Source organism: Aethalodelphis obliquidens, unplaced genomic scaffold, assembly GCF_003676395.1.
Source record: "Aethalodelphis obliquidens isolate GAN/ISIS:26980383/991018 unplaced genomic scaffold, ASM367639v1 scaffold26, whole genome shotgun sequence".
Classification (NCBI taxonomy): Eukaryota; Metazoa; Chordata; class Mammalia; order Artiodactyla; family Delphinidae; genus Aethalodelphis; species Aethalodelphis obliquidens.
Window position 1 is genome coordinate 12,058,080 of NW_020837970.1, and position 27,016 is coordinate 12,085,095.

At 44.4% G+C, this 27,016-nt stretch overlaps 1 protein-coding gene and 1 pseudogene across 2 annotated transcripts; one reads left to right on the plus strand and one right to left on the minus strand.

Annotated features, from left to right (window-relative positions):
• Positions 1–223: 223 nt before the first annotated feature.
• UBAP1L (ubiquitin associated protein 1 like) lies at positions 224–26,810 on the minus strand. Of its 2 annotated transcripts, none has more exons than XM_027123327.1 (7): positions 26,631–26,810; positions 21,545–21,616; positions 20,296–20,587; positions 8,519–9,133; positions 6,120–6,326; positions 2,255–2,356; positions 224–1,174 (listed from the first exon to the last, which is right to left on the minus strand). In XM_027123327.1, exons 3-7 carry the CDS (start codon positions 20,413–20,415, stop codon positions 1,040–1,042), a joined length of 1,179 nt encoding a protein of 392 aa, XP_026979128.1. In that variant the 5' UTR covers positions 20,416–20,587; positions 21,545–21,616; positions 26,631–26,810; the 3' UTR covers positions 224–1,039. The 2 variants fall into 2 exon arrangements, 1 of the variants encoding a protein (XP_026979128.1); XR_003436400.1 differs by having other exon boundaries at positions 1,153–1,174; positions 2,255–4,689.
• LOC113629364 (uncharacterized) lies at positions 23,263–23,364 on the plus strand (annotated as a pseudogene).
• Positions 26,811–27,016: the final 206 nt, after the last annotated feature.

Sequence of the window (27,016 nt, forward strand, 5' to 3'; positions counted from 1 at the left end):
GACTTTCTGAATCAGATTATCCAAGAGTGGGGCCTTGGACATTTTAACAAACTCCCCAGGGTATTCTTATGGATAGCAGTCAGGGCTAATCACTCCACTTATCCTAGGGAAACTTAGGCCCAAAGAGGCCTTGAGTCAGTCATCAGCAGAACCAAAATCAGAATTAGGTCTTCTGACCCACAGTTAGATATTCTTTGCACCCCAAGACCAGAAACCTACAGGATCCAAAGAACTGCACATCATTTATTTGTTTTAATTTTCTTAAACTCAAAGTTACTAATGCCCATAGTTTAAAGAATCAAATATAGGTCATTTTACACAGCATATATGAAGACAGTTCCTCGCCTATGCAACTCCATCTGCCCCTCCCCGCAAGGAACCACTTTCAACTCTTTTAGCTGATTCTTTTGGTATTGAAGGAAACCAGACTGTCACCCCAAAATATGCCTCTTTGACATAATTATTTTGAGCTGAAGGCAATTAAGAAGCAGCAAATGCAGGAAAAGCTCTCTACCCTTCCCCTCTTTTCTGCTTAAAGGCAGGATATAAATTCTCCTTTTCTGGAGACAGATTCTTGTCAGCCCAGAAATGTACCAGGGGAGCCTACAAACCAACCTTACTCCATTAGCTCCCTCCCATATATTTACCTTCCCACAGTTTGCCATCCTTGGAAGCCTAAAACTGTTTTCCTTTGTCCTATCATTTCTCTACAAATTTATTGTTCTTTGTTGAAGATGCTATATAAGCCAGAGTTCTAAACTGCTACTTTGAGATACTTTTCATTTAAGTTTCTCAGGCGTGATGTGTGCCGCATGCATTAATAAACTTTTATTTTTCTCTTGTTAATCTTTTTGTTAAAGAGCCCCAGTTGAAATCCTAAGATGGCTAAAGTTTTGCCTCCTTTACAGTATTTATTCCCACCCTTGGCACCATTTGCATTTTTACGAGTATGCATCAATTTGTTATTCTTATGTGGTCTTCATAATACAGTCAGGAGGGACTGCCAGGGATGCGTGGGCACCGCGAGGTGCGTCCAGGGTCACTGGGCGCAGGCTACCAGCTCCTCCAGGGCTTGCTCACGGCGGTTGCCGTGGACCAGCAGCACCTCCTTGATCCGGTCCTGCTGGAAGCCCATGTCTCTGAACTGCTCTGAGAGGCGCAGGAACTCCCCTGCCTGAGGAACAGGAGGCAGAGAGGGCGTGGGGGACTCTGTGAGGCTGGGCCTCTGCCCTGGGGAGCCCCCTCCCAGGTGGCCACTGTACATACCCCCAGAAAGCTGTGACCCCCACAGGCCAGGTGAGCCTGATCCTGGGCAGCACCTGTGGTTTTCCTGTACCTCAGTGACATGGGCTCAAACCTCCCTTCCTGTGCCAAGGAAGGGGAGCCCAGCCAGGCTGCCAGCTCTCTCTGTGCGGCTTTCCTTCCCCACTCTGGCTCACTCCTGACTCCCTGTGCTCGGGTGCTGCGCTGGGGCAGGAAGAGGAAGGCTGCATACTGGTGCCCAGAGGATGCACAGCGCAGGGTCTCTGTCCAGGCCCCAAACCCTGCCAAGGTCTCACACAGTACAGCCTCTCCCTGCCTTCCTCCTCCGGCCCCAGTGCTTGAAACTTCCCTGCCCCTCCCCACTCCTCTCCTCAGCATCTCTCTTACCCCTGCATCCCTCCCTCAGCCTCTGTGAAGACTGCTGGCCTGAGCCAACTGCCAGTTGTGGACAGGTCACATTCATCAGGCCCTTAGAATGTCCTCCTACTGGGACCACAGCCACATGCATTCTGGGTTTCCAGGTAGGCGGCACACTCCCTGAGCACAGAGTTCAAGCACCTTTCTGCTACCTATCTGGCTCCTGTCTGGGTGTCTGACAAGGAGTGAAAGTCAATGTTTGTTGTGTTGATTCAGTTAAATAACACTAAAGCCCTCTCTCCTGCTTCCTCCCCACCCCTTCCCCTTCCCCTTCCCCCTCCCCTCCCCTATCCCTTCCCCTTCCCGTACTCCTTCCCCTTCCATTACCCCTTCCCCTTCCCTTACCCCTTTCCCTTCCCCTTGGGTCCTCTCCCCTTCCCCTTCCCCTTGGGTCCTCTTGCCTTCCCTGTGTCCCATCTTCCTGGGCTGTCTCCTTCTCCCCAGGGCTGAGCAAGCAGGCTGTCTCCTGTGGCCCCCAGGCCGGCTCTGGCACTGGTCCTCCCCAGCACACCAGGCTCATGTGTGCACCCCACACCTCCCCTCCCCGGGGGCCCAGGCTGGAAGCCCTGCTGACCTGGCTCTCGGAGAACTGGAACATCTCCATGGCCTCATCCACCAGGCCTTCCTCGTAGCCCTGTCGCAATAGCCGGTCACAGGCGCTAAGGTAGCTGAGAAACTGGGCAGGAAAGGGGCACAGAGGGAAGGAGGTTAAGAGGGGTGGCAGGGGCAGCAGATGGGGTGGAGGAGGCACCCAAGGGCCTCGTTAAGGCTGAGCTCAGGGCCAGGCTGACTGGGCAACCTGCCACACACAACGTGGCCCCAGAGACCCATGAGCCAACAGAAGAGGGTCAGAGGCCTCCCCTGGGGACAGGTGGACAGCAAAGCCTCACCAACTGTCCCAAGCTGGGGGCTGGAAACCAGGAAGAGGGCTGTCAGGATGGGCTAAGGTGTTCCCAGAACCTAAGTGGGGAATAGGCCAGGGCTCAAACACGGGTATCTACCCACCACCCACCCAGGATGCTTACCCTCCCTGGTGCGCACCCACCTGTGAGAAAACAACCTCCTCTCCCACCCACAGCTGTGCACCCCACCCACCGCCAGACACATAACATCTTTGCCATCCAGGACCCCGTGGGCCCCACTCTCTGCAACAGTCCTGCACCAGCGCTGGAAAGGGGAGGGGACAGTGGAGGACCCACAGGGCAGAACATCTCTTCCAGCCACTCTCTGCTTAGTCATCAGGGGCTACTTCTGCCCTCAGGATAAAGTGCTGCCTCCCAACCCAGCTTCAGTGGCCAGCTTACCTCTGTCAGCAGCCCAGCTGCTCCCTCAGCACCCCCAGACTCCTGCACATCCAGTTCCAAGGCCAAGGCCAGCCTCACTCCTCTTCCCTGGGGAGCCTCTCCCCACCCCCCATCTCCACCAGGTGCTCCCACAGCACCCCATGCTTCCCCTCACATACAGCTTTGTAATTGCTCTACTGTCTTTCTCATCCGCTAACTTTTTGTTCCATGAGGGAAGACTTGTGCCAGTCTTGTTCACCACTGTGTTCCTAGAACCCAGCATGGCAGGCAGGCAGAAGGAGCTCAATAAATGTATGCTGTGTTTATAAAATGAATTAAGAACTACCTTCCGGGAGCTTACAGCTCAGTGGGGGCGATAAACCAGATACAGGAAAACATGAGTGCCGGGCAGATCAAAGCAGGATTTAGAATTATGGGTATAAGTGGAGGAGAAACAGGTCAGGTTTCTGCAGACCTTCAGAACTGGGCAGAAAACACAGATCGTAATAGACTCATGGTTTTCAAACTGTTTTAGCTTCTGAACTGTCCAAGCACCAGGGGGCTTCAACAGTAACAGGGTAAGGTTGAAGCTGCTCTGGGAGAACTGTGGGCAGGAGGTGGAGGGAGCCCAGAGTCCAGTGCCCCCACCTCAGGGACCCTGCTCTGGGCACATTTTGAAAACCACCCAACCAAGCTCTCCTTGCACAGTTGGGAAAACTGAAGTCTAGGCAGGGCGGGCAGCTTGCCCCAGGTCCCAGGACTAGGGCTCAGATCACCTGACCTCTTGGCCAGTGCCTTGTCCATCGGGAGGCTAGCTGCTAGAGGAGGGGCTTTGAGCTGGCTTGAAAGTAGACAGGGTTTCCGAAGGTGAAAACAAGGGCAGGGCAGATGGGGGATGCTCCCTTCACCTCTTGGTTCATCGACAGCAAAGGTTCTCAGCCTTGGTGCTGACTGTAGCTACCTGGGAGCCTTAAAACTACTGGTGCCTCAGTATCACTACCCATAAACTGCTGATGCTCACCTCCAGAGGCCCTGATATGACTGGTCAGGGGGGCAGCCTGGGCACTGGGACTTTTACAGCTCTCCAGGTGATTCCTGTGTGCAGCCAAGGTTGAGAATCTCTGACTCAGTCCACACTAGTAGACCCAAGCCAGGCTGCATATCAGAACCATGCATATCAGAACCATCTGCAGATCTTCTAAAATGATAGGGCCCTGGGCCCACTCCAGATCCACTGATTGGGACTCTGCAGAGTAGGTCCTGAGAATCTGCATTTGTAAGGATTCTCTATCTTGGTCAGTTACCAGGCCTATCTCAGCCCCCACAGTAGGTGAGGATGTCACCATCAGACTCCAGGATGGGACCTCCAGCAGTTATTGATTATAAACACATATTCCCCTCCATTCTGTGAATGGGGAAAGTGAGGCTCAAAGAGGGGACCTGATGTGCCTAGAGCCCCATGGCAAGTCTCGGCCCAGCCTATGGACCCTCACACATGCCACCCACACCTGTCCTGCAGGCAGTCAGTAGACACATCGATCCTTGTGGAAGGAGGGAAGGAGTGATGGACAAAGCTTATCTTTTGTATCTCTTCCTCTCTCCTTCTTTCTTCCAAGTGCCCTGTCTCTATCACCTGATGCCCCCCCTCCTGGAGCATCCGTGGTTCATCTCTTTTCAAAACGATTTACTGTGGTATTTGTCTTTCAAAGGGAGAAGGGCTGTGAACCTAAAGGAGATGCTCAGTTAATGGTGGAGCTTCACAGAACAGAGAGGAATACTAACTTGGTGGGGGAGGATAGATGAAGTCATCCAATGGCCCTTCAGGCCCACCCCTTAGTGCCTGGCCCCTGACTGCTCACTGGGAGAAGACTCACCAGGCAGGTGGTCAGTCTATGTCTGGAAACACAACGTTCCTGATGCAGTGAGATTCTCCCAGCCCACCCACAGGGAGGCCAGTGCCCTGTGCTGCCTCCAGCTAATCTTCAGACTCCCACAGTGATGGCCCGAGACCCCAGCCTTGTCACAGGGTCTGGAGGGACTGAAGAGGCATGTCAGAGTCCCTACCATGGACTTGGCCCCTCACAGCCCTCCTGGACAGCTTCTTGGCCAAGGTCCTGGCTTTTCAGCGGCAGCTGAAGGTGGAGGCAACTTCTTAAATCTCAGATCAGCCTAAGGTGCTGCCCTGGAAGGTTCTCACACAGAAACTATCTGTCCCTTCAGGAACTGCCTTAGCTACAGAGAATCACTTCTCTCAAATCACCCTCTTCCCACAATGGTGACTGACTGAAGCAGAAGTATGAAGGCCTGACCATCTCATCCCCAATTAGGACAACTCTGAAGGGCCATATATGCTTCCAAGCTGTGGAGTTGGCCTTCACTGTGTCTACAAAGCTCAACCTCTCCCTCTACCCATCCTTGCTTCTGTCATTTCCCTTACCCAGAAGCTGTTCCCAAGGGTCTCCTTAATAAATATCCTGTATGCCAAACTCCATTGGAGTCTGCTTCCTGGGGAACCTAACCTACAATACTGGTTTTCCCCATAGCTCCTAGCTGCATCTAAACACCCAAGAAGTGCCCAGCAAATACTGATGACTAGATTGATGGATGGGTAGATGGAAAGAGAGAGAGATGGATATGGGTACGGATAAACTGTTGAGGGAAGTGGTAAGAGCTGTGCTATCCAATATGGTAGCCAGTAGCCACATGTGGCTATTTACCTTTAAATTTTAATTAATTACAATCAATTAAAATTCTCAGTCACACTAGCCACATTTCAAGTAACCACACATAGCTAGTGGCTACTGTATTGGACAACACAGGAATAAAACATCTCTCCTGCTGCAGAAAGTGTTATTGGGCAGCTCTGGAGAGATTCGTGGCTGCCCAAAGCTCCAGTCTTCTGTATCTGGGGCAGAGACTGGGACAGGAGTAGAATATTGAGACTCCCCAAGTAGGTATGGGGATTCCTGATAAACTCCTATGGAGGTGGTAGCATTAGGGTCTAGAAACTTGCTCACAACCCCCAAAAATTGATTCCAAGCTGAAATTCTGCCTCTAGAGAAAAACATAAAGTATCTTCAAGTTGAAGATAAAAAGAGCGTGGCCACTCACTGGGCTCCAGCTCCTCAGCCCCCCAGTTCTGGGTCCTCCACTCACCTGGCTCAGGCTCTGCCGCCCAGTCTTCTGTAGAGCCATGATAGCCCTGTGCAAGGGATACCCCAGGGCGACCACTGGCCCGATGAGGTCTTGCTCCTCCTGGCTCAGGGCGGACAGCAAATCAGCAGAATCAGGGTGCAATCTGTGGGTGGCGAGAGGCTGGGGCACCTGCCCAGGAGGTGGCAGGCAGGTATGCGGGCTGAGGGACTGAAACACAGACAAGTGGATGTGTCAGTTACCATGGAGGTGACAGCTGGCTAGGCAGGACATTTTTAAAGCTGCCTTTATGTACCACCCTCTCTACAGAGTGTAGGGGCTAATATTGTGAGGAGCTTGGAGTCCTGCAGACCTGGATTCAAATCCCAGCTCTCCACTGTTTACTCAGTTTACTCATGTGTAAAGTGGATGCAATTATACCAGATCCCTCACAGGGTTATTACAAGGCTTAAATAAGACAAGGTGAGAAAACTGATTAGCAAAGGGCCTGGCATACAGAAACTGCCAGTAGATGATAATACTTACTGCTTAAAACAACCCTGAAAGAGAAATATGATAGGCTCATTCTACTTTACAGATATTGAAGTCAAGGTTCAGACAACTTAATGACCTGGTAAGCAACACACTTTTGGGACCTGAACCCTACTCAGAATCAAATCCAGGGTTCTTTACCCCAAACCTTAGTAAGGGGGAAGCAGGGGTGATCTTCCCAGCCAGATCTTCCTTCTTGAGTTTGGCTGGCTGGGGCTTGGCTGGGCATGGAGTAGGGTAGGAACTGGGTACAGCTGTGGTGTTGGGGAAACCCACACAGACCCTGGACTAAGGAGGGTGGCTTGAAGGCATTTCAATTGGTTTGGCTGGCATCACCCCTAACCCGTCCCCCATGAAGAAGCATCCATCTGCTAACCCCGAACATACCGCCCTGTCCCCTCCTCCCTAAGAAAAGCCTAGCTGCTGCCCTGACTTCAGGAGCAGAGTGCATGTGACATGTGAATTCCCCACCCATCCTCATCTTCTCAGGGGTTTCCCTGCCATGACCTCATCCTAGGATCCGCTCTTTACCCCAGGTGAAAAACATGCAAATCTTAGGATTTGAGTCTACTCTTGTGACCTTGAAAAAGATTCTTACCTGCTCTCTGCCTCAGTTTCCTCCCCTTCAGAACATCTGCCCCATCCTCCCCCCAACCCCGCTGTAGGATTGTTACTAGAGTTAAATTTAATTGGGACCAGGGAAGAGCCATCCTGGCATCGGCAGCTAGTCCGTGATGTGGGCGTGGCCTGTGCAGTTTACACAGTCTCTTCTCTGTTCGCTCTAAATAACTGTGTGAGGGGTTGCTGCCCACTTTACAGGTAGAGAAGAGATGGCTCAGAGCAGTTCAGTGACTTGCCTAAGCTCACACAGCAGTGAGTGGGAAATGCCAGACCTTGAATCTGTCTTTTGGATTTAATTTCACCTTGGCCTTATTCTGTTGCATCTCCTGGCCTGACTGTGGAACTGCTGGGGGGAAGAAAGCTGTGCCTAACTGCCACCTCCTGCTACTAATGCTGACCTAACCCATCTGTTCCAGATCCAGGTTTTGTGGAGTTTGATACTTACACAGTCTGGACCACTTAAAGAAAAAAGACACAGTTACGGATATAAAACTATGTACAAGGCCTTGGAAGGAGCTAGTGAGGGGCCTGAGGCTTAAGCTTCATTGGCTTCACCATATGTTCATATCTGCTCCCAGTTCTTCTTGGTACACATCCTCTGTCCTGAAGCCTTCCCATCCTGCAGCAACCCTCACCTCTCTCTCAATACCTGATTCCTCCCACTGTACAGTGTGCTGCCTTGTCTCACACTTCCTTGTCCAACTCTCCTTGTCCTGTGCGTTTGACCTGGTCTCTTCCAACCCAGTCTCTTGAAGGAAGAAACTGTACAGTGAATATTCCTTGATTGAGCCTTCCCCTCACTCATCCTACAGCAAGCCTTGCTGGGTGGGAAGCCCTAGATCTGAGCCACATTCACTGATTCAACAGACATTCACTGAGCACCCCCTATGGGCCAAGTGTGCTGCTGGGTGCTGTGGAAACAAACATAAATGCGATCCAGTCGCTGCCCTAGAAGAATCATATTCCATTGGAAGAGACAGACAGATATTGGGTAATTACAATTATTGTGACATGCACCCTAATAGAAGCAAAGAAGGCACAGTGAGAAACAGGGATTAGGGACCTATGAGCAGGGAATATTCTAGGCAAAGGGCCACAGGAAGGACTGCATGGTATAGGGTCAGGTGAGAGCAGGTAGGGAGGAGGCGCACGGAGAGGAGGGGACCGAGGCTTCGAACCAGGCCGGAGACCCAGACTGCGGGGGCCTCACTGCTGAGATGTGGCCTTGGCCAAGGGGGCAGTTTCCTTACCGCAACCACGGGCCTGTGGCTCCGCAGCGGGGGCACGTCGCCAGCCGTGGAGGGCCGCGGGGGCAGCGCAGGGGTGCTGGGGAGCGATGACTCGGGGCCCGGGAGTGGCACTGGGGCGCTGGGGAGCGGGAGTGCCGGGCCCAGGGGTGACGTGGTGCCAGGGCAGAGGCTCAGAGCTCGGTGGCGGATGCGGTGCAGGAGACTGCGGGGGCGGGCGGCCAGCCTGCACTCAGAGAGCCGCCGCCGCGCCCCGGCCAGCTCCGACCTCACGCCGCGCAGCACTTCCAGCGAGCACCGGTGTTGGCTCAGGCTGGGGCTCGCCGAGGAGCTGGGCTGGGGTCTGCAGGGATCCGGCTCTTCCTCCATGGCAGAGAAGGCTTCTTCCTCTTCCTGGTCCTTCTCCTCCACCTCTTCCTCCTCAGGATGCTCCTGCGGTCTAGCCTCAGGACCTTCCGCTGCGGCAGGTATGGGCTCCAGCCCTTGCTCAGGGCTGACCAGCAAGAGCCAGGCGGGAGGGGCTGAAGCTGCCCCCGGGGCATCGCACTGGACCTGGCAGGGTCCCCGGACTACAGCCTCCACCCAGAAGAGTGCCCTCCTCTCCAGGCTGAAGTCATACTGCGGAAAGAAGGCCGAATGAGGCTCCGTCAGGCAAACCAGGGCCGGGGGCGCACCCCTACCTTCTGGCCTCTGGGGAACCTATTCAGGCATAGACTCACCAGGCCTGGACAGTTTCTGATTCTAAGCCCCAGGCATTCATCGCAGCCCACCCTCACCCTTAGTTTTAGCTAGCACTGGGGTGGATGGATATCAATAACAATTTAACGGCAAACTGTGCAGGAAAGACAAAGTGAGGAATAGGTTAATAGACTGAAACAGTGAAAACAAATATCTAAGTCCCTTTGCCATTCAGTATATAATTGAACAACAGGGGCTTAAAAAAATTCTCCAACAAAACTTGTTCTTAGCAAAGAAGCTTTCACTTGAGCCCAGAATCATTTGTCACTGAGCAGTTGGCTTTGGAGGCCGGCCCAGGCCTGCCAACCTCTCTGTGGAGTGGTACTTGCCCCCATCCCATTCGCTGCCATCCAAGGTTACTTTGGGGCCCAGGAAATGTAAAAATTGCTAATTTTTGTTGAACTCTACTTACTAGGTCCTAATGTTATTCCTATTTCCAGATTACCAAAATGAGGCTCAGAAAATTTGATTTGCTGGTGGTCAGATTAGTGGTGAGTGGTTGAGCTGGGATTCCTCTGTCCATCTGACTGTAGTGCTTCCTCCACTACAGATCAAGCCAACTAAAAAATAAATCTGGAGCCCACATAAATAACCTAAATTGAGAGTTTGTAAATGAGGCAAAAATAAAATATTCCCGGTACCTACCATTAAAATTTAGAACTGGAAATATAAAACTCCATTAAAAAATATAAATATTCTCAAAAGGCAATTTCAGTGCTCAATGATGGCCAGTTAAGGCTGGGGGAAGTGGTGTGTGTGGGGAAAATGGGAGGCAGAAAGGCAGACAGGCACTGCCCCCTCCCACCCCTGAATGACCCTATGTTGGAGAGAGGAACATAACTTAGCTGTTCTAAGTGTGGTTCCCTGAGTGTACCTTATTTCTCTCTCTATTCTCAGGGCCCAAGGCAGTTCTGGCCCCAAGGGCATATTTGTAATTGTGTGCAGAATAAATGGACAGAGAAAGAGATTGGAGCAAAATAAGTGGGTTGTGAAGGACAGAGGAGTGAAAAAGACAACTTCAGAACTGATGAGGCAGTCATGGAGAGAAAGAGACTGAGAGATAATGAGACAGTCAACAGGACTTAAGGAATAAAAGGATACAAAGACCCAGGCTGAACAACCAGTAAGACAGAAATACAGCCCCATCCACCAAAAAAAAAAAAAAAAAAGAAAGAAAGAAACGACAAAAAAATATGTTATGACGAAGGAGCAAGGTAAAAACCTACAAGAGCAAATAAATGAAGATGAAATTCACAACCTACCTGAAAAATAATTCAGAGTAATGATAGTAAAGATGATCCAAAATCTCGGAAACGGAATGGAGAAAATACAAGGAATGTTTAACAAGGATCTAGAAGAACTAAAGAGCAAACAAACAGTGATGAACAACACAATAACTGAAATTAAAAATACTCTAGAAGGAATCGATAGCAGAATAGCTGAGGCAGAAGAATGGATAAGTGAGCTGGAAGATAGAATGGTGGAAATAACTGTTGTGGAGCAGAATAAAGAAATAAGAATGAAAAGAATTGAGGACAGCCTCAGAGACCTCTGGGACAACATTAAATGCACTAATATTCAAATTATAGAGGTCCCAGAAGAAGAGAAAAAGAAAGGGTCTGAGAAAATATTTGAGGAGATTATAGCTGAAGACTTCCCTAACATGGGAAAGGAAAGAGTCAGTCAAGTCCAGGAAGTACAGAGAGTCCCATACAGGATAAATCCAAGGAGAAACACTCAGAGACACATATTAATCAAACTATCAAAAATTAAGTACAAAGAAAAAATATTAAAAGCAACAAATAACATACAAGGGAATCCCCATAAGGTTAACAGCTGATCTTTCAGCAGAAACTCTGCAAGCCAGAAGGGAGGGGCAGGACATATTTAAAGTGATGAAAGGGGAAAACCTACAACCAAAATTACTCTACCCAGCAAGGATCTCATTCAGATTTTTTTTTTTTTTAAAGAAAGGTGGCTAATGAGTCTTTTTTTTTAATTATTTTATTTTTTTATTTTTGGCTGTGTTGTGTCCTCATTGCTGCACACAGGCTTTCTCTAGTTGCAGCGAGCAGGGGCTACTCTTCATTGTGGTGCACAGGCTTCTCATTGCAGTGGCTTCTCTTGTTGCGGAGCATGGGCTCTACGCATGTGGGCTTCAGTAGTTGTGGCACGTCGTGGGCTTTAGAGCACAGGCTCAATAGTTGTGGCGCATGGGCTTAGTTGCTCCGCAGCATGTGGGATCTTCCTGGACCAGGGATTGAACCCGTGTCCCCTGCATTGGCAGGCAGGTTCTTATGCACTGCACCACCAGGGAAGCCCTCTCATTCAGATTTGACAGAGAAATCACAAGCAAAAGCTATGAGAATTCAGCACCACCAAACTAGCTTTACAACAAATGCTAAAGGAACTTCTCTAAGTGGCAAATACAAGAGAAGAAAAAGACCCACAAAAACAAACCCAAATCAATTAAGAAAATGGTAATAGGAACATATATATCGATAATCACATTGAATGTAAATGGATTAAATGCTCCAACCAAAAGACACAGACTGGCTGAATGGATACAAAAACAAGACCCTTATATATGCTGTCTACAAGAAACCCACTTCAGACCTAGGGACACGTACAGACTGAAAGTGAGGGGATGGAAAAAGATATTCCATGCAAATGGAAATCAAAAGAAAGCTGGAATACCAATTATCATATCAGATAAAATAGACTTTAAAATAAAGACTGTTGGGGACTTCCCTGGTGGCGTACTGGTTAAGGTTCCGCCTTCCAGTGCAGGAGACATGGGTTCAAGCCCTGCTCCAGGAAGATCTCACATGCCGCGGAGCAACTAAGCCTGTGCACCACAGCTATGGAGCCTGCGCTCTAGAGCCCGTAAGCCACAACTACTGAGCCTGCGTGCCACAACTACTGAAGCCTGAACGCCTAGAGCCCATGCTCCGCAACAAGAGAAGCCACCACAATGAGAAGCCTGCGCACCGCAATGAACAGTAGCCCCCGCTCGCCACAACTAGAGAAAGAACATGCACAGCAATGAAGACCCAATGCAGCCAAAAATAAATAAATAAATACATTTATTTTTAAAAAAGAAAAAAAATATTCCATGCAAATAGAAATCACAAGAAAGCTGGAATAGCAATACTCATATCAGATAAAATAGACTTTAAAATAAAGACTGTTGGGGGCTTCCCTGGTGGCGCAGTGGTTAAGAATCCACCTGCCAAGGCAGGGGACATGGGGTTGAACCCTGGTCCGGGAAGATCCCACATGCTGTGGAGCAACTAAGCCCGTGCACCACAATGATTGAGCCTGCACTTTAGAGCCTGTGAGTCACAACTACTGAGCCCTCATGCCACAACTACTGAAGCCTGCACACCTAGAGACCGTGCTCCACAACAAGAGAAGCCACCATAATGAAGAGTAGCCCCCACTCACTGTAGTTAGAGAAAGCCCATGCGCACCAACGAAGACCCAATGTAGCCAAAAACAAATAAATAAAATAAATTTTAAAAATTTATAAAAATAAATAAAAGTTTTTAAAAAATAAAGACTGTTACAAGAGATAAGGAAGACACTACATAATGATCAAGGAACCAATCCAAGGAGAAAACATAACAATTATAAATATTTATGCATCCAACACAGGAGCACCTCCGTACATAAGGCAAACGCTAACAGCCATAAAAGGAGAAATTGACAGTAACACAATAATAGCGGGGGACTTTTAACACCTCACTTACAATAGACAGATCATCCAGACAGAAAATAAATAAGGAAACACAAGCTTTAAATGACACAGTAGATCAGATAGACTTAATTGATATTTTGAGGACATTCCACCCAAAAGTGGAAGAATACACTTTCTTCTCAAGTGCACACAGAACATTCTCCAGACTAGATGACATCTTGGGTCACAAATCAAGCCTTGGAAAATTTAAGAAAATTGAAATTGTATCAAGCATCTTTTCTGACAACAACACTATGAGATTAGAAATCAATTACAGGAAAAAAAACAGTAAAAAACACAAATACATGCAGGCTAAACAGTGTGCTGCTAAATAACCAAGAGATCACGAAAGAAATCAAAGAGGAAATAAAAATATACCTAGAAACAAATGACAATGAAAACGTGATGATCCAAGACCTATGCGATGCAGCAAACGCAGTTCTAAGAGGGAAGCTCCCAGCAATTCAAGCTCACCTCAAGAAACAAGAATCTCCAATAAATATTCTAACCTTACACCTAAAGCAACTAGAAAAAGAAGAACAAAGAAAACCCAAAGTTAGTAGAAGGAAGGAAATCATAAAGATCAGAGCAGAGATAAATGAAATAGAAACGAAGAAAACAATAGCTAAGATCAATAAAACTAAAAGCTGGTTCTTTGAGAAGATAAACAAAATTGATAAACCTTTAGCCAGACTCATCAAGAAGAAGAGGGAGAAGACTCAAATCAATAAAATTAGAAATGAAAAAGGAGAGATTACAACTGAAACACAGAAATACAAAAGATCCTAAGAGACTACTACAAGCAACTCTATGCCAATAAAATGGACAACCTGGAAGAAATGGACAAACCCTTGGAAAAGTACAACCTTCCAAGATTGAACCAGGAAGAATTAGAAAATATAAACAGACCAATCACAGGTAATCAAATTGAAACTATAATTAAAAATCTTCCAACAAACAAAAGTCCAGGACTAGATGGCTCCACAGGCGAATTCTATCAAACATTTAGAGAAAAGTTTAGAGAAAAGTTAACACCTATCCTCAAACTCTTCCAAAAAATTGTGGAGGGAGGAACACTCTCAAACTCATTCTACGAAGCCACCATCACCCTGATACCAAAACCAGACAAAGATATCACAAAAGAAGAAAATTATAGACCAATATCACTGATGAACATAGATGCAAAAATCCTCAACAAAATACTAGCAAACAGAATCCAACAACACATTAAAAGGATCATACACCATGATCAAGTGGGATTTATCCCAGGGATGCAAGGATTCTTCAATATATGCAAATCAATCAATGTGATACACCATATTAACAAATTGAAGAATAAAAACCATATGATCATCTCAATAGATGCAGAAAAAGCTTTTGCCAAAATTCAACACCCATTTATGATAAAAACTCTCCAGAAAGTGGGCATAGAGGGAACCTACCTCAACATAATAAAGGCCATGTACGACAAACCCACACCAAACATCATTCTCAATGGTGAAAAACTGAAAGTATTTCCTCTAAGATCAGAAACAAGACAAGGATGTCCACTCTCGCCACTATTATTCAACATAGTATTGGAAGTCCTAGCCACGGCAATCAGAGAAGAAAAAGAAATAAAAGGAATTAAAATTGAAAAGAAGAAGTAAAACCGTCAGTGTTTGCCGATGACATGATACTATACATAGAAAATCCTAAAGATGCCACCAAAAAACTACTAGAACTAATCAATGAATTTGGTAAGGTCGCAGGATACAAAATTAATGCACAGAAATCTCTGGCATTCCTATACACTAACAATGAAAGAGAAATTAAGGAAACACTCCCATTTACCATTGCAACAAAAAGAATAAAATACCTAGGAATAAACCTACCTAAGGAGGCAAAAGACCTGTACTCAGAAAACTATAAAACACTGATAAAAGAAATCAAAGGTAACATAAACAAATGGAGAGACATACCATACTCCTGGATTGGAAGAAGCAGTATTGTGAAGATGACTATACTACCCAAAGCAATCTACAGGTTCAATGCAATCCCTGTCAAATTACCAATGGCATTTTTCACAGAACAAGAAATTTTACAGTTAGTATGGAAACACAAAAGACCCCGAATAGCCAAAGCAATCTTAAGAAAGAAAAATGGAGCTGGAAGAATCAGCTCCATTGACTTCACACTATACTACAAAGCTATAGTAATCAAGACAGTATGGTACTGGCACAAAAACAGAAATATAGATCAATGGAACAGGATAGAAAGCTCAGAGATAACCCATGCACATATGGTCACCTTATCTTTGATAAAGGAGGCAAGAATATACAATGGAGAAAAGACAGCCTCTTCAATAAGTGGTGCTGGGAAAACTGGACAGCTACATGTAAAAGAATGAAATTAGAACACTCCCTAACACCATACACAAATATAAACTCAAAATGGATTAAAGACCTAAATGTAAGGCCAGACACTATCAAATTCTTAGAGGAAAACATAGGCAGAACATTCTATGACATAAATCACAGCAAGATCCTTTTTGACCCACCTCCTAGAGACATGGAAATAAAAACAAAAATAAACAAATGGGACCTAATGAAACTTAAAAGCTGTTGCACAGCAAAGGAAACCATAAACAAGATGAAAAGACAACACTCAGGATGGGAGAAAATATTTGCAAATGAAGCAACTGACAAAGGATTAATCTCTAAAATATACAAATAGCTCATGCAGCTCAATATTGAAAAAACAAACAAGCCAATCCAAAAATGGGTGGAAGACCTAAATAGGCATTTCTCCAAAGACATACAGATGGCCAACAAATACATGAAAAGATGCCAACATCACTAATCATTAGAGAAATGCAAATCAAAACCACAACCTCACACCAGGCAGAATGGCCATCATCAAAAAATCTACAAACAATAAATGCTGGAGAGGTGTGGAGAAAAGGGAACCCTCCTGCACTGTTGGTGGGAATGTAAACTGATACAGCCACTATGGAGAACAGTATGGCGGTTCCTTAAGAAAACTAAAAATATAACTACCATATGACCCAGCAATCCCACTACTGGGCATATACCCTGAGAAAACCATAATTCAAAAACAGTCATGTACCACGATGTTCATTGCAGCACTATTTACAATAGCCAGGACACTGAAGCAACCTAAATGTCCATCTACAGATGAATGGATAAAGAAGATGTGGCACATATATGCACTGGAATATTACTCTGCCATAAAAAGGAACGAAATTGAGTTATTTGTAGTGAGGTGGATGGACCTAGAATCTGTCATACAGAGTGAAGTAAGTCAGAAAGAGAAAAACAAATACCGTATACTAACGCCTATATATGGAATTTTAAAAAGCGGTACTGATGAACCTAGTGGCAGGACAGGAATAAAGACGCAGATGTATAGAATGGACTTGAGGGCACAGGGGGAGAAGGGGAAGCTGGGATGAAGTGAGAGAGTAGCATGGACATATATACACTGCCAAATGTAAAATGGATGACTAGTGGGAAGCTGCTGCATAGCACAAGGAGATCAACTTGATGCTTTGTGACGACCTAGAGGGGTGGGATAGGGAGGGTGGGAGGGAGACTCAAGAGGGAGGGGATATGGGGATATATGTATACATATAGCTGATTCACTTTGTTGTATAGCAGAAACTAACACAACATTGTAAAGCATTTATAGTCCAATAAAGATGTGAAAAAAAAATACCAGCACTTGTGATTTGTGGAAGCTAAGCAAGATGATTCTAAATTTCAATATGAAAAACAAACCAATAAGAATAGCCAGAAAAACTCTGGGGACAAAAAGAGAAATAAGGGGGACTGGCCCTACCAGCTGTTAATATATATTATAAAACCTCAATAATTAAAGCTAAGGCACTGGCACAGATAGACTAAAGGTACAGAACAGAAAGTCCAGAAATAGAAATTAATATCTATGGGACTTAGTAAATAATAAGGTGGCATCTCAAGCAATGGGAAGAAGATGGTGTTAGTCAAATATGGTGTTAGTCAGCTGAAAGGAAATAAAGTTGGATCCATCCTCACATCATACACGAGGGTGAATTCCAAAAGGATCGAAGATTCAATTTTATGAAATGAAACCATAAAAGTACTAGGAGAAAACAGGAGAGAAATCCTTTATAACCTCAAGTGGGAAAACATTTCTCTGAATTGAAATCGAGAAGCCATGAAAGTACACACACGCACATGTGAAAATCTGCATGGCAAATATACCCCATAAGCAAGGTCAAAGGCAAATGACAACTGGAAGGAAAACAGCTCTGATAACACAGACTAATATAGGAGTGCCTAGAAATAGATAAGAAAAAGACCAACAGCCCAACAGGGAAATGGACAAAAGATATGGACAGTCCACAGAAAAGGGAATACAGATGGCTCTTAAACACATGAAAAGCTGCTCAACCTCACAAAGGATAAGAGAAAGGCAAAATAAAACTATACTGAGATACCATTTGCCTATCCTTGGGCAAAGATCCAAAATCTTATGACTCTCTGTTGGGGAGTGGAGCTGAGGTATAGGCCCCTTGTAGAGCGCTGGTTGGATGTAAGTCAATATAACCCTTATGGAGAGCAATATGGCAACACACTTCAATTCAAAAGGACATCTGCATAGCCTTTCCCTGCAGCATTGTTTGTAATGGCAAAAGACTGGGAAGAACCTAAGTGTCCATCAAGAGGGGATTCATTCAATAAAGTACGATGTATGCATTTAACGCAATACAGTGAAAAACAAAGTGAAGAAGCTTTCTATGTATTGATATGTAAGGTGTTAAAATATATTAGGTGAAAAAAATCAAGACAAACAGTGTATATAAAATGCTACCCTTGGTGTAAAAAAGGAGGAAATAGCTGTATTTGCTTTTATATACACACATAAGAATCTCCAGAAGAATACATTTTAAAAAATGAGTAACAGAGGTCACCAGTGAGGTGGGGACAGGACAGATGGGAAGGTGTCAGTGGACGGCTTTTCACTCTTTCAGGGTAGGCAAACTGTCTGGGAGCCAAACCGACCTCCAACCTTGTCTTTATAAATAAAGTGTTATTGGAACACAGCCATACCCGTCCACTACTTTCTGTAATGTCTATGGCCCTTTCTCCCTACAACAGCAGAGTTAAGTAATTGCCAGTTTTTACTATCTGGTTCTTTACAGAAAATGTTTGTTGACCCTTGTGCTATACCTATATATACATATATATACATGTATATATATGTATTTCATTTCAAACTGTATGAATATATTTTCTTTCTAAAAATTTTAATTGACAAAAGGGAAATTAACTGATTAAAGGGATGATGAAACTATGATGAAACAACAAAACACAGACTTGTTGAGGCTCCTTGGGAAGGCAGTAGGGTACAGGGAGTGGACATGGGCTTTGGGGTCTGATCACGTTGGAGTCCTGGCTGTGTCACTTACAAGCCACATGACCCTGTTGGTCACCTGGGTGGAAACTTTGGTTTCCTGTGCCATGGGGAAGGAACACCCACCTGCTAAACGGGTCATAAAAATGAGAGAGAAGAGTGAACGTATAAAGAGCACCTAGCATGGGCCTGGTGCATAGCAGGTGCTCAATAAATGGTAGCTATTTTTTTCTTTTTTTCTCTTAGGCCACTACAGGTTCATCTGATAATCTAACTACTAGCTATAACATTGTTGCTATGGGAAAATGTGTTTCAAGTTCCAAACACTGGGAATACAGCCCAGTACATTTGGAAGACTGACCAGGAGAGGCTGTAAATCATACTTGGAGTCTCTATTTGATTATTTGCCACAGCAGTAAAAGAAATGGAGGCTCGGGAAGGGAAACAGGCACAAGGGAGTACAGATGCCCACCCTGAGAACAGGAGGCAGAGCCAGGGCCAGCACATGGGCTAGGACACTAGACATAGACTTGGCAGAAGGGTACACATTTCTGCTTCGAGGAGAAATAACCTTCAGAATAGCCTCTTCCCAGCTTGCCTTGAGCCCAGCAGAGAGGGAAAAGTTGTGATAGTCTACCTCCCCTGGAGTTTACTAAAGCAAGTTCCTCTTCCCAACAATACAGGCTCTACTGCCAGAGGGCCCACAGCACAGGCTGCCTGGGGAGGGCAAGAACTCCTGCCCCACAGAGCGTGGGCCACTGGACACTGTGCTCTGGGCTTTACAAAGCTTATTTCTGTTCTGGGTCCTAAGGAGCTTAAGTGCAACTCCAGGGTCTGCAGATAAGTCTCCTGCTCCTGTCCCCAGAGGCCACTCATGCCTCTCTACCTGACCCTCCCCAGGCCTCTCCTTCCTGGACTATGCTCTCTGTACCTCACTTCCCACAACCCTTTTTTTTGCCCTCGAACATTATCTGTCTGATGGCTCTCATGTTCTAATCCTTCTCTTAGCTATCAGGAAATGATCTAGAGTCAGGTTTTAGTCCTGCCACTGCCACTATCTTTGGACAAATCATTTCCCTTCTCTGAGCCTCAGGTCCTCATATGCAAAAGTGAATGAGAGCTGAACTAGATCCTCAAACTTTCCTACAAAGTTTGCCCACACAGCGCTGACTGAGGACTGAAGAGCCCGAGGACTCAGTCCCAAGAGACCCAACACCAGCTCCACAGTTCTCTGCAAGCCTTTTCTTTCATTTTTTAAAAATTCATGTGAATTTTGCCTTCTACCCCATGATACATCTGTGTTATAATATAAATGCAATAGGTTTCCTCCTAAATCTTCAAGTAAATTTGACTCACTTGGAAGTTAAATAATCATGTTTATCCTGAGGGTATGTGATACCACCATATATACTGGGTGCATATCCCAGTGTGTGAGCTGTGGGGCAAGGGGTGCCTCAAGGGTGCCCCCAGGGTAGATGTGCTTGGGGTCTGTGGAATAGTAATCCCTTCTGATGTGTCCCATGTAACTGTCTGCATTTTAATGGAGGATTCTGGAGATAGTATCTTAGCCCAACTAAGTGATTCTAATGGTGGAATTTTAGAATTGGCAGCAGGCTGATAGAGAACAGAGGAATTGGAGCATCCTTGCTATGACTCTCAGTTACTCTATATAGGCAACCTTCCAGTTATTTTAAACTTAAAATAAGACCCACTAAATAGCCCCCAACACCAGGACACTAGCCTTCTTCATGAAATATATTTTCCTCTTGGGTTATTTCCGAACTTCCTAGAATATACCAGAACAGGACTGGCTGCCAGTTAAAATCAAGGAACAAGGGACCTAATGAGGCTCAGCATCAGACCCAGAGACCCAGGGATGAGAAGACAGAAAGAGAGATATACTTACCATAGAACCCAGCAGAAGCTCCCTGCAGTCTGGGACACTGAGCTCTGGCCCAGGGAGGGGCTCTGTGCCTATCACAAAGCCCTTGGGCACCTTGAAGGGGACACCATCCAGGGCATTCATTCTGTCAGAGGAAGATGGTGGAGATGGCTGAGCAGGGCTGGGGCAGGCCTCCTGCTGGCAGGGAGAGAGCGAATTCCTGAGGACCAGGCTCAGGTCTCAAATGGCTCACTGCTCTCCTATGTGGTGACTTCCCCGAGCCCCACAGAGGCAGGAAGGGAAAGGCCCGTGCTGCCTAAGGGAGGAAATGAATAAAACAAGAGCATTCAAACCGACAGCAACTGACTATTTCATGTTTAAGTTTTGCTCTCTAGACCACTGTTTCCCAAAACACGGTTTGCAACACTAGTTCTAAAGCATTTCATCAAGTTTGCACCCAAATGGTTAAGAAAGAAATATCAAACTACACAAACTCTTCCAGAAAAGAAGGAATACATCCTAACTTGTTTTGATTTCATCATCACCTTAATACCAAACCTGGGGGCTTCCCTGGTGGCGCAGTGGTTAAGAATCTGCTTGCCAATGCAGGGGACATGGGTTCAAGCCCTGGTCCAGGAAGATCCCACATGCTGTGGAGCAACTAAGCCCACACACCACAACTACTGAGCCCGCGAGCCACAACTACTGAGCCTGCCCGCCTAGAGCCCGTGCTCCGCAACAAGAGAAGCCACCGCAATGAGAAGCCCGCACGCCACAGGGAAGAGTAGCCCCTGCTCGCCGCAACTAGAGAAAGCCCGTGTGCAGCAATGAAGACCCAATGCAGCCAAAAAATAATTAATTAATTAATTTTTTTTAATGTTAAAAAAAAAACCAAACCTGACAAGAAGATTAGAGGTTGATATTTCATGAAAATAAATGCAAAAATCTTATCAAAAATAATTATGGATAGAAAAATACAATACTGCCAGGCTGAGTTTATTTCAGGAATGAGAGACTGGATTAACATTCCAAAATTAATCAATGGGAATAAAGATAAATATCAATAGAATAAAAATGAAAAAGTGTATAATTAGCTATCTCCATAGATGCAGAAAAAGCTCTTGATAAAATCAATATCCACTCATGATTTTAAGAAACAATAAACCATTTTTAGCAACTTAAGAATAGAAGAGAATTTCCTTAACCTAACAAAGAAAATCTCTAAAGCATTTAAAGCAAACATCCCACTTAATGGTGAAATATTAAAATATACCCCCAAGATTGGAAATGAGACAAAGATGTCCCCATCATCTCTTCTGTTCAACACTGCACTGGAGGTACTAGCCTGTGCAAAAAGAGAGGGAAAAATAAAACGAAAGTATAAGGATTGGAAAGAAACCAACCCACCATTATTTCTAGATCACATATTTATATGTAGAAAATCCAAAAGAATAGTAAGGTAATTTAGCAAGTCTTTGGATACAAGGTCAATATACAAAAATCTATTGTATTTCTACATAAAAAAAACAAACCACATAAATGTTATCTTTTAAAAATTTCGTTAGAGTTTGGGATTGACATATACACACTGCTATATTTAAAACAGATAACCAACAAGGACCTACTGTTTAGCACAGGGAATGCTGCTCAATATTCTGTAATAGTCTAAATGGGAAAACAGTTTGAAAAAGAATAGATACATATATATGTATAACTGAATCACTTCGCTGTTCACCTAAAACTAACACAACATTGTTAATCAACTATGCTCCAATATAAAATAAAATTTTTTTAAATTTTTTCATTAGAGATTGATACCATTTATATTAGCATTAATTACCTAGGACTCAATCTAACACAAGATTTATAAGACTTCTACACAGAAAACTATAAAACATTAGATTAAATGGAGGAATATACCACGTTCATGGCTTGTAAGACTCAATATTGTAAATATATCAATTCTCCCTGAATTGATTTATAGATCCCATGTATCAAAATTCCACCACATTTTTTGGTGTAAATTGGCAAACTAATTCTAAAATTTAAATAAAATGCAAAGGGCCAAGAAAAGCCAAGACAATCATGAAGAAGAAGCAACACAGTTGAAGATTTATACTATCAGATGTCAAGACTTAGTTTAAAGTGAAAGCAATTAATACAGTGTGGTATTGACATAAGAGCTTACAAAGAGACCAATAGAACAGAAAAAAAAAGTCCAGAAACAGATCCACACATATATGGATCCTTGATTTATGACAAAACTGGCCCTGCAAAGCAGTAGGAAAATGAAGGTCTTTTAAATAAATGGTTCTGGACCAACTGGATATTCACCTAGAAAAAAAAAATCTTGACCTCTACCTCATATCATAAACAAAGGTCAATTTCAGATAGACTGTACATCTAAATGTGAAAGGTAAAAAAAGCATGAAGATAAAATAGGAGAATATATTTATGGCCTTAGAAAAGGCAAACATTTCATAAAAGGTTACAAAAAAGACTAACCATAAAGGAAATACTGATAAATTGAGTTACATTAAAGTTAAGAACTTCCATTCATCACCATACCATTAAGTGAAAAAGCAAATCACAGAGGGGGAAAAGATATTTGTAGCACACATATCTGACAAAGTACTCATATCCAGTATATGCAAAAAACGTCTACAAATCAATAAGAAAAAGATCCCAAAATAGGCAAGAGATTTTAACAGGCACCTCACAAAAGAGAATATCCAAATAGCCAATAAACATGTAAGTTGTTTAACCTCATTAGTCATCAGTGAACTGCAAAATGAAACAATGAGATAACACTACACACACACACACACACATACACACACGAAGAGTTAAAATTTTTAAAAGCCTAACAATATCAAGTGTTGATGAGGTTGTGGAATATCTGGAACTCTCATGCACTGTTGGTGAGAAAGTCAATTATTATTAGTCAACAATATCTACTAAAGCTGAAATCTAAGCATTAAAAATTCACACACAGCTTCTGAGCCTTTTGGCTAAGATCAAGTGTAGTAGCTGTTAGTTTAATTATATTCACAACAGCCAGGGATTTGCTTTTTTAAGTATTTTAGACCACATTAAATATTCTTGCCTTAAAAAACAAAGCAAAACTCATTCACATAATTCAATTTCGTGACTGCCTATAATATACACTTAAATCTAGACTCCTGACCACAGTCTGGCATTTTGCAAATAATCAGGGCTTAGCAGGGAGCCCACACCAGGGAGTGGCTCCCTGGCTCAATACAATGTCATCCCTACCAGGATGGTGCAAAGCATCGGGGTCACTGGGGTCATCACCACACCCACATGAGAGCATCATGTGAGGAGGTAGAGTCGATAATCTGAGTGCAGAGATGTCAAATGAGGCCAGATGGGCAAATCCTTTAATTCCCTCATTTCTACTCTCTGCCCTCTTTTGTCAGTGTCTTACTGTATGTAAGACTCAAAAGGCTTCTCCACCCCATGTTGGGAGATAGTTTCCCATCATATTGGCATTGAGTCTTTATACTATAGGATCAGACAGCTTTCAGTGCGATCAGTAAGTTATCTGCCCCATCAACCTGTTCCTACAGGGGACCTTTGAGTGTAGGGAGTTGTAGGGGATACATGAAAGTTAGGAAGTTTTGGCATTCTCAGATTTATTGTTCACATTTTCAGCTATCATTAGAATTCTTAGCTATGGGGAAGGACCACAGTTGTGCTGAGTCCCAAGTGTGAACTGCCTGTCCAATGAGCAAGTACAGGGCCAGCCTCCTGCTTCCTTCCCTCTGCCCCAGCACCTGCATCCTAACAGATATTCTCTACTCAGCATTATACTTGCTTCTAGAGTAATTTAAGAGTTTGAGGATTCTGGAAACACCTCTTAATAGCAGCAAGGGCTACAGTGCAAGACGTGATCTAGTTAGAACATATTCTAAAATGACGGTCACATCTGCATCTGCTAAATACAAAATAAGAGGTACAGATCATTAAGTGATGATATTCTTCAGAGGGAGGAGAATATTCTAGTTCTTATGGGGGGTTGGGGAAACTTCAGGAAAGATGGGACTTGATCTGGACGCTGGAGGGTGGGAGAACAGCCTGTGAGCAGGGAAAAGGCTGGGTGGAGAGCATAACTCCAGGGAGAGAACAGCTTAAGCCAGGGAGCAGAGGCAGGGCAGAGTGAGGGGGAGACAAGCTGCTTGACTCAAGTATATCCTTTGTGCTGAGAAGCTGTCTGCAGTAAGATTGAAGGGATAGATTGGGGTGGAGCTGGGGAGGGTGCTGAACTTCAGGCTGAGTGCTAATCCCATTCAGTAGGCAGAGAAAGCCCTGAAGGGGTCTGAAGGGATGGGGTGAGGGTGGGACAATGGGCATATTAGGAAAGGCAGTCTGCATGCTTCAACAAACTGCATAATCCAGGACCTTTCCATCAGCAGTCCATGGGTCTGTGCCCATATGGCCACAGCTGAGCCTGGGGCAAGGGGCTGGGTAGGTGGGGATTGTAGTAATTGGTCTACATGGAGTCCCCACAATGACACTAGTATTATTTTCTAAAGGTGTCCACTATCCTCCCAAAATGACTTCATCCTTGCCCATAGCTTCAATAATCTAATACTCACACATTAAATTCTCCAGTTCTCTTCTAAGATCAAACTCACAACACAACTGCCCTTGAGGCATGTCCTCCAAGATGTCTCAAGGGTGCCTCAGACTCAACATACCCAAAGTGAACTCTGATCTTCCCCTCCCCCAAACTGCTCCTCCTCCTCCAGTATTCCTTGTCTCAAGGAACGTCTAAGAGGCACACAAGCTTGGGACTCACCCCTGATACTTTCTTCTCCTTCACTGCCACCCATCTCAAATCCCTGCCAGGTTTTCTGTCCTAAATCTCTGGAATCTAGCCATTTCATGCTACCTCCACTGCTACCATGGAAATCCAAGCCCCCATTATCTCTCACTCAGACAACTGATGTCCATGTATCCTCTCATGCCTTATGATTCTGTTCCACACACTGGGATGAAAATGATCATTTCAAAACAGCAAACTAAGCCATTTCCACTGTTTAAAAGCCTCCAGTGGTTCCCACCTACTCTCAGAGTAAAAGTAAACTCCTGACAAGGGATTCTAAAGCCTTACAGCGTCTGGCCCCTTCTCCTTCACTTGCTGTCTTACTCTAGCCATGATGGCCTTCAACTTGCCTTGGTCTCCTGGCCCCCCAGAGGGCCTTTGTGGATGCTGCTCCAGATACTTGCTATGCTCCTCTTTGTCTCTTCCCACTAGTTAATTCTTCAGAGCTCTGCTGAAACAGCATTTCCTCAAAAAAGCTTTCCCTGACCCCCGAACTTGAATCAATCCAACTAGTACATTGGTTTTCAAGATTTTTTTCTACTGTGTCCCACAGAATGAAATATATTTGACTTTGTGACCTAGCATATACATACATAAACTGAATGAATTCTTACCCTTACTATATAATACACAGATATTTTGTATTATTTCACCTAAAAGCATTACAGAACACTGAGGGAAAAAAAGGGTGGGAGGCCTAATCAATCTAATGGAACCGTAGCTCTCCTTCAAAGCACTTGGCACATTTTTTATGATTGTTGGATTAATATCTATCTCCCTCAAAACCTGCATTAGGGAGTATTTGGTATTTTGCTCACCATTAGAGCCCTTGTACTTATTAGCAAATTATCTGAGCCTCAACAGGCACTTAAAAAAATTTGAACAGTGAAAAATATAAATTTGTGACTAAGTACTTTTTCTTTGTAGTGCTTATCACAATTTTAACTGACTTTAATTATCTGTATAATCATTAAGCTTCTCTACTCTAGACTAACTGCAGGAGGGCAGGAATCCTGTCTGTTTGCCCCCTTTTTATGTCTCCAGCATTTAACATCGTGCCTGGAAAATGGTAAATAGAAATCCTTTCCCAAGAACACTGTTCAAATCCTGGTAACCACATTCCAGCAAGAATGAGTTAATGAAGTTGGAAAATGTCTACTGCTCTGCATAGTTATCCACTCTAACACCAATTGCCTCAAAGACTTCAATCTTTGCTTCAGAGACTATGAAAAACCCAGTTTATTCCACAAAGCAAATGGAAACAAATTCTTCATGGATAGCCAGGTGTGGCAAGTCGGGATCTACTGACGGGTGCACTCAAAGGAAAAAGTTAATTATGCGGGAACAGCTTATTTGTTATAAGCAATTTTTAAAAAAAACTTAGCTAGAAATGCTTGGAAATGTAATCTCTAGTTCCTAAATTCTACCACAGCTACTACTTCACAGCATTCACATTCCTTCTATATATATTATTCTTATTTGAATGGAACAAGACGTACTTTGTACTTACCTTGTAATTCCCAGGATAGCTTCTCTGTGGACAAAACTTGTAGAAGTGAATTGCTACAACAGATGGTATAATCTCAGCTAAGCTTCTTGATACATCCTTGCACGAAAGTCACGTGGACATAGGAACATGAATGGTTTTAAAGTGATTAAGTTGGGTGGCTGTAGCAAATTCTTTGACGTCATAAACTCAGGCACTCCCGTTGAACACTCTTAGTATTTAACATACAACTAATCTCTTTCATTTTCCAATCTTCCCTGTATTTACCTAATTTCTTAAAAATAAACGCTTTTGTTAGAGTTTCTCACAAATCCAGGGTCTCCTGGAAATTTGTCAAGATAAACAAATTTCTTGCATATACGACATGATGAATCAACACATTTCTAGTT

Excerpts from the sequence above, each read along its gene's own strand:
- UBAP1L (XM_027123327.1), bottom strand. The coding sequence starts at position 20,415 with ATGAATGCCCTGGATGGTGTCCCCTTCAAGGTGCCCAAGGGCTTTGTG. Across the intron at positions 6,327-8,518 it reads GCCACAGGCCCGTGGTTGCG|TCCCTCAGCCCGCATACCTG; the intron begins GTAAGGAAACTG and ends TCTGTGTTTCAG. Across the intron at positions 2,357-6,119 it reads GGCGGCAGAGCCTGAGCCAG|TTTCTCAGCTACCTTAGCGC; the intron begins GTGAGTGGAGGA and ends TTTCCTGCCCAG.